This window comes from Delphinapterus leucas, chromosome 15 (genome assembly GCF_059928025.1).
Source record: "Delphinapterus leucas isolate spDelLeu-1000000601 "Yukka" chromosome 15, BTC_Dleu_Yukka2, whole genome shotgun sequence".
Classification (NCBI taxonomy): Eukaryota; Metazoa; Chordata; class Mammalia; order Artiodactyla; family Monodontidae; genus Delphinapterus; species Delphinapterus leucas.
Window position 1 is genome coordinate 59,151,129 of NC_143143.1, and position 14,489 is coordinate 59,165,617.

The 14,489-nt window shown below is 38.2% G+C and overlaps 1 protein-coding gene across 6 annotated transcripts in view; it reads right to left on the reverse strand.

Moving 5' to 3' along the window:
* PTPRA (protein tyrosine phosphatase receptor type A) overlaps positions 1–14,489 on the reverse strand; it is a 184,744-nt gene that overhangs the window by 59,607 nt on the left and 110,648 nt on the right. For 3 of the 6 annotated variants that reach the window (XM_089896635.1, XM_022592851.3, XM_089896634.1), the window contains 3 exons: positions 11,554–11,632; positions 10,063–10,404; positions 3,114–3,140 (listed from right to left, as the gene is read on the reverse strand). In XM_089896635.1, the coding sequence (XP_089752761.1) occupies positions 3,114–3,140; positions 10,063–10,404; positions 11,554–11,626 (442 nt within the window). In that variant the 5' untranslated portion in view covers positions 11,627–11,632. Of the gene's footprint in view, positions 1–3,113; positions 3,141–10,062; positions 10,405–11,553; positions 11,633–14,489 lie in introns of those variants that run through there. The other 3 variants (XM_022592852.3, XM_022592849.3, XM_022592850.3) reach the window with 3 other exon arrangements.

The following is a 14,489-nucleotide window of genomic DNA, read 5'->3' on the forward strand; positions in this document are numbered from 1 at the left end:
CAGGGCAGAGGAAAAGCTAATGTCTACAGTTGTGGTAGTAAACTGCAGTGTGACCCTGCCTTGGAGCGCACCCTTGTTTCCACAAATTCTGACTGGCTGGCTGAGATTCCTGATCCCCTTAGGCTCCCATCTAATTAACAGTAATAGTAACAGAGTGGTGGTGGTGGTAAGAGTTGCTGAGCAACTGCTATATGCTGACCCAGCAGTAGGCCAAGCACTAGTTCAACGTTAGTTCATTCCTCACAACAACCCTATGAAGGAAATTCTGTTCCCATCCTATTTTGCCAATGGCAAAAGGAGGCACAGGAGTTAAGTACCTACCCCACCCTGCTGGTTAAGTGGTAGAGAGTCAACACACAAACTCAGGCGGTCTAGCTCCAGAGCCCATGTTTTTGTTTTTTTTTTGTTTGTTTTTTTTGTGGTACGCGGGCCTCTCACCGCTGTGGCCTCTCCTGTTGCGGAGCACAGGCTCCTGACGCACAGGCTCAGTGGCCACGGCCCATGGGCCCAGCCGCTCCGCGGCACGCGGGATCCTCCCAGACCGGGGCACGAACCCGTGTCCCCTGCATCGGCAGGCGGACCCTCAACCACTGCACCACCAGGGAAGCCCCAGAGCCCATGTTTTAACCACATATACTAATGCTTTTGCTGCCTTTGCTCTGACCCCATGGTATCTCATTTCCTCCCTCTACCCAATACTACTGCCATCACTGTCTCACAGGGGCTGCATGAGAATCTTTATCTCAGAGTCTGTTTCCCCTAGAACAAAACTAATGAAACCGAGATTTAAAACTAGCAAAGACTAAATAACAACTGGAAAGTATACTCATGACCACTGACTTCATGGTGAAGAGGTACTTGGTAGATAATGCCAGAACTGGATTTAATACATTACTATATAGTACACAAATCATCCAAATTAAACACCAGTGAAAATGTTTTAAAAGAAAATCTGGTTACAAAAGAACAAATACTGTATGACTCCACTTAAATGAGGTACACAGAACAGACAAATTTACAGAGACAGAAAGTAGATTAGTGGTTACCAGGGGCTGGGGGAAGGAGAAATGAGGAGTTATTGTTTAATGGGTTACAGAGTTTTAGTCTGGGATGATATTAAAAAAATAAAATAAAAAATTCTGGAGACGGTGGTGATGATTGCACAACAATGTAAATGTACTTAATGCCACTGAACTGTGCGGTTAAAATGGTAAATCTTATATGATTTATATTTTTCAAAATTGGGAAAAGGCTGGCTCTACCAAAATAATTTGGAATACATTTAAAAAATAATACACATGAGAAAATAACTAGTTTCTTCAACTTTGAAAGAAAAGAAGCAAAGTTGCTTGCCTCCCGTCCTCTCTTTTTTATGCTTGTATGTGCTGGCAATTAAAACACCAGCTATTGCTGTTCAAAAGCATATCAAAGGGCCTTCCTTGGTGGCGCAGTGGTTGAGAGTCCGCCTGCCGATGCAGGGGACACGGGTTCGTGCCCCGGTCCAGGAAGATCCCACATGCCGCAGAGCGGCTGGGCCCGTGAGCCGTGGCCGCTGAGCCTGCGCGTCCAGAGCCTGTGCTCCGCAACGGGAGAGGCCACAACAGAGAGAGGCCCGTGTACCGCAAAAAAAAAAAAGCATATCAAAGGCCAACGCATAAAAATTTATAACTCTTAATCATCTGCATAAGGCATCACTTGCTTAGCAAACCCATTATAATGCATATGTTTCAAAACGATAGCCTCATTTCTCAAAAAGCACTTGCCTTTAAATTAGAATGTGATATCCAAATTTATAGCAATACTTCTAAGGATGTGCTCTGGTAAAATCATCAGAACATATGGGGCTGAGACTATGTATGCCTCTTCATTTTCCTGTTTGGTCAAAGGCAATTATACAAAATTATTTTTTAAACTTAAAAAGATTTATTATATTAGTATGTCACAATTAGCAATAATCTAGATAATTAAGGTAATTTATTTCTTTTTAATCATAATACTGAAACTACTCACATCTATATTAGTCAGCTAGGTAAAATAGGGATAATATCTGGGGCAAGAAAAAGGCTGAAGAGTAAGAAAATACACACTAAGTAGAGGAAGGAATCAGAGATCTTATGTTTAATTTTGAAGCCTACCACTTTGACTTCTGATTTTATTATAAGATTGGTTAAAAGAGCCGTTTTAGGGAGCAAATATAAGTATCTATTGCAACATAAATCTATTAGGTTCTACATTTGATAGTGAGAATCTGGTAAGTGAGAGTGAATAGCAAGGGCACTACATTAATCAAATCCAGTTCCTGAGTTTAAGAAAGCGAGAGCTGGAAAATCAAGGGAAATCTGTACACAGTGTGATAACACCTCACTGTTCCTCACCAAACACAGTGGCAGATGGGCAACACTTCGGGTTAGAGTATCTACTTTTCTTTCCTTTCTTAAATTATAGTTGCTGTACAGAGTATGTACTTTTCTGATTCAAATGCTCCCTACTTAATGGGACTTCATAAGCCTTCAAGTGTTCCATTACTTATGCAGGAAAAATTGTGCATGGTTAAATAATGGAATCAGAAAAAAACAAAACAAAACACAAGCCTGATTTGACAAAATAGGAAATCAAGATGAGAAAAATTGCCTCACAGATTAACATTTTCCAAATTCAAATGCAATGATCATTTCTTAGACCATTGGATAATCTATCTTACGCTCTTTGATGGTAGCCTTACTGTTGTCCTAAGAGAAATATGCCACTTCTACAAGAGTACCCATGTATTCTATTCTCTGGTGAACAGGGGTTCTGCAGTCCTGATTAGACCACTGACATAATATCTCCAGTCATAGGGACGTTACACCAGAGGGCTGAAAATCCATAAAATCCATATAAAGTGAAAAGAGGTCAACATTTTATAGACTAGGGGAAAAAACAACATCTACATTTAAAAACGTAATGAATACTTATTTGTTACTCTTCTCCATGAGGTTAATATGGAAACAACTTAAGGAAAAATAAACAAGTAACAGTCAGAGATGCACAAGGTTACCACAGACTGAGCAGAGGAAACGCAACAAATATTGTACACTGTAAAAAGGACAAGAAACATAAGGTGAATGGCTCACCTCTTCTGTCCTTGGAGTCAGAATTACCTGTGTAATAAGTAAAAAAAATAGAAACATTCACTCAGATTAAAAACAAACATTATTATTCAATCTAATGTAAAACAAAATAAGCTCTAGAAATATGGATACTTCTCCCTTTGTATATGCTGGAGCTACAATGAGGCACCCTCCAACAACTGGGAAATAAGACTGCCCAGATTCACTAAACTTTTATCGATGGTTTGTCCTTCTCCCTGAGTACAAAAACAATGCAGCGTCAACATTCATAAAAAATACAAGAATGCCAAGAGAAATATAAACACAATAGTACTTGAGGTCTTTATGTCTTTTTAAGCCATTAAAATGCAACAGGGCAAAATTTAGTTAAAAATATAAAAGACCTTAAATGATAATAGATAATAAAATCTAAATGGCATAGACCAAACTCTGTATACTAACAGAGAAAACCTTTTCAAAGGCTTATGAAATATCCACAAGCCCCTATAAATTCCTCGTAGTAGAAATAGTACAGACAATATTCTTTTATCATGATGCAATAAAACTAGAAATTAACAAAGTAAGAAAACACTTGAAAATTAAAATCAAAACCGAACTGCAAAATGCCTAAACAAATAACACATCACACTTGGGGCAGAATCTACTGACACTCCCCCAGTATCAGTCTCTTCCTCTTCTTGCCTTTAGTACAGAATATCCCCCACTTTTAGCTGAGCACAAACCTGTCCATTTAGAGACTACATTTCTGAGACTCTAGGTGTAATCATATGAAGAATTCCAGTCAATGGGATGTGAACAAAACCAATGAGAGTAACTTCTGGGTCACACCCCTTGGAAAAGAAATTGTTTGTAACTATTTCCTCTGTTGCTCCTTCCCAGGGGCTGGAACCAGAACCCAGTGATGAGAGCCATCTCTTGACCAAGCAGATGAGGGCAACTGTCAGGATGCCAGAGGCACAAGAAAAAAGGAATTTGGTCTCTGATGAGGTAAAGCCCCCCTGTCTACTTCTGGAATGTGAAAGGGGAGAGAAAGACACATCTGTGTCTTAAGTGACTTAAGTGGTCAATGAATTTCGGTATATCTTTGTCAGAGTAGCTTAGACCACTCCCTAACTAATATAACTACCTACAGGAACACTTATAGGATATGCCTAAAGCTGTGCTTATAAAAAATTCATAGCATTAAATACATATTAATTAAGAAAAAAAATAAACAAATGAAGCATTCAATCCAGGAAGATAGAAAAAGCACAAAATAAATCTAAGAAAAGCAGAAAAAATAAGAAAGAAGAAATTAATGAAATAAAAAACAAAACTGACAGAACTAATAAATATACAATAGCAGGTTCTTTAGAAGAAAAAAGCAACAAACCATGAAATAGATAAATGGTTAGTCAACCTAAACAGGAAAAAGGACTTAAATATATAAAATAAGAAATAGTCACAGCTATGTAAGAAATTAACCGTAAGGGATGACTTTTCCTCAAATCTATTTGAATAATTTTGAAAATCTAAATGAAATGCAAAATTTTCTAGGTAAACTTCAATTCTTTCTATGAAGCAAAACAAAACACTGACAAACAAAACTTATCAAAAATAGCATACATACAAAGGAAACACATATACCAATCTCATTTAGAAATAACTTACAGGGACTTCCCTGGTGGTACAGTGGATAAGAATCCACCTGCCAATGCAGGGGACACGGGTTCGATCCCTGGTTCGGGAAGATCCCGCATGACGTGGAGCATCTAAGCCCGCGCGCCACAACTACTGAGCCTGCGCTCTATAGCCCACATGCCACAACTACTGAAGCTCGCACACCTAGAGCCTGTGCTCTGCATCAAGAGAAGCCGCCACGAGGAGAAGCCCGTGCACCGCAACGAAGAGTAGCCCCTGCTCTCCATAACTAGAGAAAGCCCACGTGCAGCAACAAAGACCCAACGCAGCCAAAAATAAATAAAAAATTAAATCTTTAACAAAAAAAGAAATAACTTAGAAATATCAATGAAAAATTTTGAAATAAAATAATATCAAATAAATTGCAACAGTTATTCAAGAAAAATACAAGACCAAGTGGAGCTATTTTTGCTGGAATGTAAATAGTTCAAAATTAGAAAATCAATTAATATGATGCACTGAAGCATATGATAAAAAAAAGAAAAAAACCCATACAGATCTTGCTCAATGATGCTCAGCTGGCAACTGGCAAAATTTAACACCGCTTCTTGACATAAATACTCTTTAAAACAGGAATGAGTCAATAAATCCTGAACACGATAAATATGTTTATCTCAACACAAGAGTCAACACCATGTTTAATGAAAAACGACTGAGATCATCCTCCTTAGAATCAAGTACAAAACAAGGCTATCTACTTTTACTATTATTTCCTAACTTTGTTCTAGAGGTATTCACCAATTCATTTAAACAGAAGGAAAGAAATCTAAATATTTGGAAATTTAAAAAGAGATATTTCGGGCTTCCTTGGTGGCGCAGTGGTTGAGAGTCCGCCTGCCAATGCAGGGGACGTGGGTTCGTGCCCCGGTCCAGGAAGATCCCACATGCCGCGGAGCGGCTGGGCCTGTGAGCCATGGCCACTGAGCCTGTGCATCCGGAGCCTGTGCTCCGCGGTGGGCGAGGCCACAACAGTGAGAGGCCCGTGTACCGCAAAAGAAAAAATAAATAAATAAATAAAAAATAATAAAAAGAGACATTTGAAGATGAGATGATTTGAAAACTTATGATAATTGAAGAAAATTATGTCAAACACAAAGGAAATTAATTAAGATGATCAGTATAAAATACACTGTATGTACAAAAATCAATGGCCTTATGTTGTACAGCTAAAACTAAAACAATATTATATGTCAATTGTATCTCAATTAAAAAGAATAGGTTTCATAGCCCCAACAGCAACCAGTTAGAAGATACCATATTCCACCTATACTAACAAAAAACAAAACAAAAAGAAAAACCTTTGAAATATGTAGAAATAAGCTGAACAAAGCACGTGCAACACGAGCGGTGAAAATTTTAAAACACTTCCAAGAAATACAAAATAAAAGACTTCAGCAAATGGAATATGCAGCATTCTTGGATAGGAAGAATTAAAAATATCAATTGTCCCTGTTAATCTATAAACTTAACATGATCTATAAAAACTTTCTTCCAGCTATACAAGTTGATTATAACACTTACGGAGAAAAACAATCAAGAAATGCTAGCAAAATTCTGAAAAATAAGATTAACAAGGGATAACTCATCTTATCAAACATTAAGTATTTTATAAAGTTACAGTTATTAAAACAGTGGGGGGACTTCCCTGGTGGCACAGTGGTTAAGAATCCACCTGCCAATGCAGGGGACACGGGTTCGATCCCTCGTCCAGAAAGGTCCCCCCATGCCACGGAGCAACTAAGCCCATGCGCCACAACTACTAAGCCTGCACCCTAAAGCCCACAATCCACAACTACTAAAGCCCGTGCGCCTACAGCCCATGCTCTGCAACAAGAGAAACCCCCGCAATGAGAAGCCCTTGCAGCACAATGAAGAGTAGCCCCTGCTCACAGCAACTAAAGAAAGCCCGCACGCAGCAACGAAGACCCAATGCAGCCCAAAATAAATAAATTAATTAATTGAAAAAAAACCCAAGCTTAACATTGGCTAATAGGGCAGACTGGATAAATACATCAAGGTAAAGCCATACAATGAGGTAGCCCCTTACTATAATATAGAAAAAGTATGATAGGCTAACTGAAAAAAGTAATGTGTAGAAATGTACACAGTACATTTATTATCTGTGTTACAAATGGAAGAAAAAAGGTATGTATATGTGTGTGTGTGTATATATATATATACACACACACACACACACACACACTTGCTATTTTAGAAAAGTGAAAAACTCAAAGCAAAGGTCAATAGAAAAGAAAAATTAAGATTAAAGAATTAATTCAGGATATGTCCAACATCCAAATAATAAGGATTTTAGACAAACAGAACAGAGAAAATGGAAGAGGGAAGAACATTTTTGAACAAATACAAGAAAAATTTCCAGAACTGAAGGACGAAAGCTCCAAAGCTCCTATCCCAAAATAATTAATGAAAGAAAAAGACCCACATCAAGACCCATTACTATGAAATTTCAGGGCACCAATGATGAAGAGAAGATCTTTAAAGACACACAAACAATTAGGAATCAGGATAGCAGTAGAATTCTCCAAGCCTGGGAACTAGAAGTCAGTTAGGACAATGCTTTAAAAATTCCAGGGAAAAAAAATATGTCCTCAAATTCTATACACACCCCTAAAGATATTTTTAGACATGTATTCCTCATGCAATTTACCTCCCATGGACCCCTTTCTCAGGAAGCTACTGGAGGATACGTTCTATCAAGTGATGGGGTAATCCATGAAAGAAGACAATATGGAAGCCAGGAAGCAGCAAAGGAAATTCCCAGAATGATAGAGAAGGGAAATCCCAGGCTGACACTGGAGTAGCAGCCCTAGTGATCAGAAAAAACCTAGGCTTCAATAAGACAATGACAATGGAGGACTCAGGAGGATGATCTCTAGGTAAAAAAGAAATAAACAGATTATCTAATAGGTCTGACTTTGTGGAAAACTAACCGTATTACAAGCCTATGGAAAGTTTGGGAAGAAGCGGCTTCTAATAGCAAAAAAAAAAAGGTAATTATGAAATCCAGAAAAAAGTTGTACAAGAAAGAAAAAATAATCACATCACAGCTCAGCATGGAATAGTATTATATAGTCATAGTAATACAAAACATCAAATACTGATTTTACCAAAAGTTATGATGTAACAATTATGGGAGGATTGATAAAATGGTGGTGACACGGCAGATGTGGGGTTTCAGGCTGTAACGCCTGATGTACCATAAAGTTTTCCTTCTACTGATCTTGAATAAGAGCCACCAGTGAAAGGCAGTCTCAGCCTCCTCTGAGACATGAAATGTGTTAACTGTATAGTAACTGGTTTCTCAGCTACGGCATAATTTGGACCTACAGCAGATTATAGAAAACTCGGTTCCCTAACAGCAATGTGGAGAGAAAACAGAAGTGAGAAATAGGTCTTACTTGCTACTTGACAGTCTTCAGATCTAAGGCAAATTATTTAACCTCTAAGGTCTTACGTCAAGCAACTACTAAAAAGAGATAATTACTCCTGGTCATCTCACAGAATTGTTAAATGAAAGACAGTACAGAAGAACATAGGCCGTGAAGACAGTCAGTGACAGTCTCACCTTTTCCATTTACTACCTCAGCTTGTATAAGTTATTTTGCTTTTCCTCTCTAAGCAATGGCCATAATTTACAGAAAGAAATAAATTTTTACACCATTACTCAGTATGTGTTTGTGTATAACTGAAACAAAAGTTTTACAAAATAATATATATAACATGAAAAGAATAAAAATGGAAGAGGACCATCCACACACACACAAATTTGTGGTGGCTCACTAAACTGATTTCAAGAATCGGTCATGACCTGTGCTTTGAAAAACACTGTAAAACTCCTTCACCTATAAAACATAAAATAGAACCTACTTAATAGGATCCATAGGATACTTCACAGGAATTACTTCTATAAAACTCATAGTACAATGCCTAACACTTAAAATTAGTGCTTACCATATGTAGGCCCCATTATAAATATTTTACCCATATTAACTTGTTTAATCCTAACAGCTCCTTTATGAAGTAAGTACTATCATCATCATTCATTCTTATATACTGATGAAGAAACTGAGGTAAAGTGGTTAAATAGACTTGCCTATTCTCACACAGCTAGTGTATGGCAGAGTTAGGATTCAAAATCAAGTAGTGTGGCTCAGCAGACTGTGCTCTTAACTGCAAATGCTGCATAACCTTTATAGTAGAACATATGGGGTTAAAGCTGGCAGGTGCAGGGTCTGAGTTGTAAGGTCTAGCTAAAAGATGTCATCAGCAAATGAGATTCAATTCAGTAAATATGCCCCCCAGGAGCCATATGTGATTCCATGTGGGGCACTGACCTTCTAACAAGGAAAAAATATGAGCCAAGGGGATAAGACCAAAGAGTAACAGTGATTTTTGCTAGAAAAGGAATGACAATTATATAGCTGTCGGGGAACAATTATTTCCTTTACTACTCATAGAAGCCCTTAGAGGGACCCCCTCCAGTCCTCGGAAATTTGCCCTACCCCACCTGGTCTCAGATTTAGGTCTCTGATTCTATCTTCAAAGCTACTTCCACTTCAACCAGTGATTGATTCAAGAAGAGAACTGGGCTGGGCTGAGGCCCTGAACAAACTGGCAGTGTAACTTAACTGTTTCCCTGAATTCCTCTTCCTAACTCTACTCCTGGCCACAGGCCTTCCACTCTTATCTAATTGTTACAGACACCCAGAACCCTTCTCCTTCCCATGGTCTCCATGGATCCCTTCCTTTTCAAGGCTAATACTATTACTCAGTTTCACTATCCTTTCATCTTCAGTCTCTCACATCATCAATTAGCTCTCCTCTTTCTCTTATATTTTCAATCTTCTTCTCTACCATTAAACATGATTAAGTCTCCCCAGTCTAACCAGGATCCCATGCAGAGCAGGATAACCTCCAGAATCTCTCTTCTTACCTCCTTTTTTTTTTTTTGGCCACACGGCATGCAGGATCTCAGTTCCCTGACCAGGGATCAAACCTGGGCCCCCTGCATTGGAAGTGCAGAGTCTTAACCACTGGACCACAGGGGAAGTCCCCTATCTTCTTTCCTCTTAACTATGTCAACCAGATATTCCTGAGAATCCCCTATATCTAGGTTTCATTACTTTGTGCTTGGGCGATTTTACTTATTTCAAGAAATTTTATGGCTAGAAAACACAAAAAAAAAAAAAAATAAAAGGGTGAACAAACTCAAAGAGGAAAAGAAAGAACAAATAGAAACCACCTCTAGTACCTGAAGGAGGAAAGGTTTCTGGAGTGGTTGCTGCAGTGCTGGCATTCCCCTCCCAAGGTTCTGTTCTGGTATCTGTGAACTGGTTATCTGGAAGCCATGTTCCATTTGGTGAAACTGCAGTGACTACAGAATTGGTGCTTACTGTTCTTGTGGTCCCATTGTCAGAGTCTGAAGAATTGACAGTGGTTACATAGGTGGGTCCCAGAGTTAGGCTTGGGCTGAATGTTGGTGCCAAGGAAGGAGAAGTTACTGAAGAAGTAGGATTTGAAGTTTTGGTCTCTTCTTTAAGTGATTCTGCTGTAGATGCTTTAATAGATGTTGTAACGCCTACTGAAGGTGAAACTACAAACACAAAAAAAGCAAGAAAACATCACACAAAGAATTTGAGAGCTCAACAGGTATGAGGCACAAAGCAGCAAGCCCTTACTACACTCTCAAACACTTGACGACCAATGAGCAGATACATACACACACACACACTCACCCTCTTTTATTTTATTATCTTTAAAAAAAATTGAAGTATAATTGACTTACAATGTTCTGTCAGTCTCTGCTGTATAGCAAAGTGACTCAGTTACACATATATATACATTCTTTTTTAATATGCTTTTCCATTATTGTTTGTTCCAGGAGATGGGATATAGTTCCCTGTGCTATATAGTAGGACCCTATTCTTTATCCATTCTAAATGTAATAGTTTGCATCTACCAACCCCAAACTCCCAGTCCATCCCTCTCCCTCCCCCTCTCCCCCTTGGAACCACAAGTCTGTCCTCTATGTCTGTGACTCTATTTCTGTTTCGTAGATAGGTCCATTTGTGGCATATTTTAGATTCCGCATAAAAGTGGTATCATATGGGATCTTTCTTACTTCACTTAGTATGATAATCTCTAGTTGTATCCAAGTAGCTACAAATGGCATTATTTCGTTCCTTTTTTTCCCTTTCTTTTTTATGGCTGAGTAGTATTCCATTGTATATATGTGCCACATCTTTATCTGTTGATCGACATTTAGGTTGTTTCCATGTTTTGGCTATTGTGAACAGTGCGGCTATAAACATAGGGGTGCATGTATCTTTTTGAATTACAGTTTTCTCTGGGTATATGCCAAGACATACTCTTCTTTTAATGCTGAATCCTTCCCTCACTTCCAAAGGATTACTGTCTAATGGAGGGAGAAACGGGATTCTTTACTTAGTTCCTCAGAATCAATATATGAGTCTTAAATAGCAACCGTTTTCTTTTCTTTTTTTTAACTTTTCAGGAATGAATACATAATCTCTTTATTTAAAGTAGTATATGGTATATAGAACAATGCTGAGCATAGCATACACTATAACCCAGAGATGTGCAAAGACATTTTACTATCACTTTTAAGTACAACTTTAATATTTTTTCTTTCTTCAGTATCACCGAGGCCTTCAAATTTGGGTCATTAAACATAAAACCAAAATTCTATTCCAAATACCAGTCTTATCAAATGGCACTTTACCTATGGTAGTGTTGTTGGCACCAACATGTATCAGACCACTGCCAAGCAGAACAAGAAGGAACCAGGAATCCATGCTGACCTGGAAAATAGAAAGCCATTTTAGATAAGGTCCCATTATACTGTAACTATGTCCAAACTATTCACCAAAGGAGTATATTGGGCGAACTCTTCCTAGCTATTAAAGTGCACACACAGGACCAATGATCTTTTGGGAGTCTGGTAAGCACAATTCCCCAGGAATCCAGCTACTTAATTGAATCTTTACACAACTATAAGTAAGAGCAGTGGTTCTCCACCTTGGCTGTACTTTAGAATCACTCAAAGAACTTAACAACAACAACAACAAATCCCTGTGCCAGATTACATCTCTGGGGGTGAGAGGCAGGTAGCAATCCGTTTAAAAGCTTCCCAGTTAATTGCTATGTGCAGCTTTAGTGTCTTCAGAATGAAAAGTATGGAGAAGGTAGGTTGACTGCATGAATGTACTGCCCTCCAAAGCAGACGTTATACAGCTGTTCTCAACCTTTTATTTCACTTCAAACCATATCAGAGGGCTATGGTACATTCCCATTGGTAGTAGTGGCTCATTCATCCATTCAGATGTCTATGCCCTATACTAAGCTAGGTACTAGGGAAACAACTAGGGAGCAATACCCTCAGAGGTCCCATTTTCATGAGACTCACAGCCTAGAGGTAATTTAATATGGTAGTGACTCTCCAAGGGAATCAGCACATGCCTCTCCATGGGGCACATGACAATCTCTGAGGGAGCGTGAAGAAATGCAGGTGGTTTATGCACATCCCAGGAGTTTGCCTCTGGTACCAATAACCATGCCTAGCAGGGAATTGGGTTCAGCCAGTGGCCTTCCCAAGGTACAGCCATACAAGATCTAACCAGTTCCCCTCTTCCCCCCGATCATTATCCAAAATTGGGAAAGCATACAATTCCCTCCATAAGGGTTAGAAAACAGATTGGAAGGCTGATTATTATGTATGTATCCATGTCTATTCTTGATAAACCAATAGGACATGGTTTTAGGAAAAATAACAATGTATTTGCAGGGAGGGGGTTAGACCATCACCACATTCCATATATCAAAATAAGATCCAGATGGGCTGAAAAATTAAATGCTTACAAACACATTTTAAGAGGGAATAAATGCAAATGTGAGTGCAGAGTGAGGAAGGATTTTCTAAACATAAATGCACTGTAAGAAATCACAAAGGAATAAATCACAAAGGTAAAAATGGAATATCTGACAATAGAAAAAAATAAAAGCTACAAAATATAAAAGAAATCAATCATAAACAATGTTCATGGATAGGAGGACTCAATATTGTCAAGACGTCAGTTCTTCCCAACTTGGTTTATAGATTCAGTGCAATCTCAATCAAAATCCTACCTTTGTGGATATCAAGAACTGGTTAAGTTTATATAGAGACGCAAAAGACTGAGAATAGGTAGCTCAATACTGAAGCAAAGTTGGAGGATTACTGTAAAAGCAATTAGTAATATAAAAAAGCAAATAGTAATCAAGGCAGTGTGGTATTGGTGAAAGAACAGACAAATAGACAAATGGAACATGAGAGAGAACCCAGATATAGACCCACATAAATATAGTCAATGGATCTTTTACAAAGGAACAAAGGCAATACAGTGGAGCAAAGATAAAGACAGTCTTTTCAAAAAATGGTGCTGGAATAGCTCAGCATACATATACAAAAAAAAAGAAAGAAAAAAAATCTAGACACAGACCTTACACTCTTCACAAAAATTAACTCAAAATGAATCACAGACCTAGATGTAAATGCAAAAGACTCCTGGAAGATAACATAGTAGAAAATCTACATGACCTTGGGTTTAGCAATGACTTTTAAGATACAACACCGAAGGCAGAGCCATAAAAAAATAATCAATAAGCTGCACTTCATCAAAATTAAAAACTTCTGCTCTACAAAAGACAATGTCAAGAGAATGAGAAGACAAGCCACAGACTGCGAGAAAATATTTGCCAAACACACATCAGGTAAAGGACTGCTATCCAAAATCAAGAACTCTTAAAACTCAACAATAAAAAAACTATCAACCCAATTAAAAAATAGACCTGAACAGACACCTCACCAAAGAAGATACACAAATGGCAAAAAAGCATATGAAAAGATGTTCAGCAACATATGTCATTAGGGAATTGCAAATTAAAACAATGAGACACCACTACACACCGATCAGAATGCCCAAAATCCAAAACACTGACAACATCAGATCCTGGTGCTTCTGCGGAGCAGCATAAACTCTCATTCATTGTGGGAATTCAAAATGGTGTAGCCACTTTGGAAGGCAGTTTGGTGGTTTCTTACAAAACTAAACATATTCTTACCATATGACCCAAGCAATTGTGCTCCTTGGTACTCAAAATAGAACTCAAACTACTGATGGTAATACCAATTAGCCTATAATAACAAACTCCTTTCCAGAAAGATTATACAAGAATCTTAAAGGTGCCCACATTGTTTTCTGACCCATTTCCAAGGTTCTATTCTTGAGTATATGTAAATAATCTGAAACTCAGATTAAAATGATATGGAGCTATTCATTAAGTGGAAAAATACAAACAATCCAACTACCCAAAAATAGGGAAAATAGGGAAAAGTCAGTAGTGTTACGGTGCTTTTCAAGACAATAATTGTTGCTATTCGATATGCAATATTCGAAGAATTTAAGAAAATGGAACAAGCCCATCATTTTTAAGCTTAAAAAAACCCATCAGATCAAAACTGAATATAGGGACTTCCCTGGTGGTGCAGTGGTTAAGACTCCATGCTCCGAATGCAGGAGGCTTAGGTTTGATCCCTGGTCAGGGAACTAGATCTCACATGCATGCTGCAACTGAGTTCACACACCACAATTAAGGAGCCTGAGAGCTGCAACTAAGGAG